Source organism: Otolemur garnettii, unplaced genomic scaffold (genome assembly GCF_000181295.1).
Source record: "Otolemur garnettii isolate 467f Iridium unplaced genomic scaffold, OtoGar3 scaffold00026, whole genome shotgun sequence".
Classification (NCBI taxonomy): Eukaryota; Metazoa; Chordata; class Mammalia; order Primates; family Galagidae; genus Otolemur; species Otolemur garnettii.
This window is the reverse complement of record NW_003852421.1, coordinates 7,511,948-7,515,046: the sequence shown is the minus strand read 5'-3', so window position 1 is coordinate 7,515,046 and position 3,099 is coordinate 7,511,948. Positions and strand designations below refer to the sequence as shown.

Here is a 3,099-nt window from a genome sequence, read left to right as displayed (position 1 = left end):
AAGATAAAACATTTGCTCTCAGAGGTAACCACCATCATGCAGGGAAATAAATGTGTATGTGTACACACATAAACACCTGTGTCTATATATTCATAGCCATAAAGTAGCCGTAAAATATACAGGCTGAGTATCCCTTATCTGAAATGCTTGGGCCCAGAAATATTTTGGATTTCTTTTTTTCCCCAGATTTTGGAACATTTGGATATATGTAATGAGGTATCTTGAAGATAAGCTCCAAGTGTACACATGAAATTCATTTGTTTCAATATGCATCTTATACATATCATCTGAAGGCTTTTTACGCAATATTTTTAATACTTTCATGCATAAAACAAAGTTTTAACTGTGTTTTGACTGTAACTCATCACATGAGGTCAGATATGTAATTTTCTACTGGTAGCGCCATGACAGTGGGTCAAACAGTTTCAAATTTTGGAGGAGTCTGGATTTCAGATTAGGAATGTTCAACCTATATTTCAAATAAATAATACTCACTTTGTTTTATGTTTTTTATGAATGCTGATCTTCCTTCAACAAGATTCCATGTTCTGCAAAACAGGAAGCTCACTCATGGCATGATTATCAATTAACTTTCACTGAGTGTAAAAGAGCAAGCATAATGAAGACTTACTCAAACGATAATATTTGCTAAATATGGGCTACTTAAAGGAACTGCCATCTTTTGTATAGCAGCATCATGAAATATTTATCAAGCAAGGTTAAAGCGCCTTCTGTTCCCTTATTCCTTTAATATGCTGAGTCAATTTGTAGCTATTGTATTTTCAAAAGATTTCCCCTCCTAAAACATTTCTCTTGAGCAGTGGCTCTCAACCCTCCTAATGCTGTGATGTATGTATTTTAATTATTACAAAGGGGTCGCGACCCACAGGTTGAGAACCGATGTTCTTGAGGCTCACTCTCCTCTTGACTTGATAGCTTCCAATGACTGCGTGTGAGGGCATGTTGAATACAGAGCTTGTCGCTTTTATCCTACCATTATGAAAATGCTGACTGTCTTTCTACCTTTCCCTGTTTCGCAGTATCTTTAAACAGATGAAAGCTGTGAAACAATACAGAAATAGTACCTAACTATTACAGTAAAAGATATGCCTTAATAAAGGTTCTCTTGAGTGTTAATGACTTACCTTAATGTCTTATCTGTACCAACAGACAGGGCCAACTTGCCAGATGGATGAATAGAAAGGAAGGTCACATGTCCTCTAAAATGAAACCAACAGTTAGCCCCCAACTTGATCAGCACATCCAGAACATCAATGGGAAGGGGCAGGACTCACTTGTGAGCTTTAATTGACTTGAGGCATTCCCATTTCTTTGCATCCCAGACACAGATGAGTCCGTCTTCTGCTCCACTGATTAAGTGTCTGTTGCCATAGAATTTCAAGCATGTTATTGTACCTATGGAAAAATCAAGACAGACTGTTTTCCGAGTTTTTTCAGTTATAAATATACACTTGTACTAATCAGTTCACTTTCTTGCTTTCCCTCTTCAAAATTATAAAATTTGAGCAGAAGTCAAACAAAACTAGCCAGCTAAAGTGGGAAACAAACCAAGATGACTTCTACTTTTTAAACAGTGAATTAGCCAACCAAACAGCCATGATCCAATAATTATGACCACAAAGCTGCTTTGATTAAATTTCTATACAGTTATCATTCATTGTCAAAAGAATTTATTAGAAGAATTAGATAAAATGTTATGCTCTTCAACTATGCTCTCTGGACTCTCCTTTCTTATGGTTAACAAACTTTCCTACTGTGTTTCCCCGAAAATAAGACCTACCCCCAAAATAATCCCTAGCAAGATTTCTATGCATTTGTTAAATATAAACCCTACCCCAATAATAAGACCTAGTGATCAGCGTGGTTATGCAGCGTAGCCACTCCCTGCATTTCGGCACAGAGTAGTAAAGAAGACTGGAATACCTTTTATTTGCCACAGCTCCTTTCTCCCAGCCGTTCACACTTGCACAGGTGCGTGTGTGGTAACTGCCTATTGTGCAGGCGCGAACGGCTAGGGGAAAGGATTTCACTCATCACTAGCACCAGCCCCACCAACCTCTGTCAGGTTCCAGAAGAAGATGACTTAACTGTATTTGAATAAATGTAGACTGTTGTATTATACTTAACAAAAATATGACAGCCCCTGAAAATAAGCCCTAGCGTGTCTTCTTGAGAAAAAATAAATATAAGACAGTGTCTCATTTTCGGGGAAACACGGTACATCTTTTTGACTTTCTCATGAAACATCCCACTTCCCTTTACCAACACTGAAGCTTAGATCTCTGATGAATTTCCTCTATAGCTCCAGGGTGAGCTCTCTTAGCTCTCCAAAGCAGTCCCTACCATTACACCTTTACCCCCTTTACAAGTAAAATTCCCTATTCCTTTGGTATTTGTGTCACCCAGCTTCACCGCCCTATGAGTCAGGGGCCAGCAAACTACTGACTACTGGTCAAATCTGGCTGGTGTCTTACTTTTAGAAATATAATTTCATTGGAAAACAGCCACCAGAAATGTTTATGGCTGCTTTTGCACCACAAAGACAGAGCTGAATAATTATAACAGAGACTATATAGCCCACAAAATCTAAATATACACTATCTGGTCCTTTACAGATTATGAGTGTGAACCTCTGAGTTGTTTTCCATCTATACACAGCTTGGTCAATCTTTTAAACTAATCTTTACATTGAAAGTACCAGAGATCTTTAATGAAGTATTTTACACACAACAAAAGTACTAATAATGTGTGGGCTTAAATACCACCTTCTTCTCAAAGTGGAAGCCATTAGCCACCTTTGCTCACGTTTTCCTCTCCCTATAATCTTCTTACTCTGGAAAGCATGCTTTCCCACATCTGCTTCCTAGAAAAAGAGTTTATTACCAACTGTCAGAAACACAGGACACAAGGAATGGAGGAAACCAAGAACCCTACTTCACTGAAACACCATCTAAACCCCTCCTACTAAGTCCTTCTCTTATTATTCAACACTGATACAAATATAACAGGTTTGAACAGATCAGATTTCATTTCTTTCTTCCAAGCCAAGAGAATTCTTGTATGAACTGGAATTGAGGG

General features: G+C 38.0%; 1 protein-coding gene across 1 annotated transcript in view; it reads right to left on the bottom strand.

Annotated features, from left to right (window-relative positions):
* Positions 1–3,099, bottom strand: part of PAK1IP1 (PAK1 interacting protein 1) — a gene marked incomplete at its 5' end in the record, with an annotated part of 11,559 nt that overhangs the window by 5,767 nt on the left and 2,693 nt on the right. The window contains 3 exons of the mRNA XM_023512283.1: positions 496–548; positions 1,146–1,220; positions 1,296–1,416. Of these exons, the coding sequence (XP_023368051.1) occupies positions 496–548; positions 1,146–1,220; positions 1,296–1,416 (249 nt within the window). The remainder of the gene's footprint in view (positions 1–495; positions 549–1,145; positions 1,221–1,295; positions 1,417–3,099) is intronic.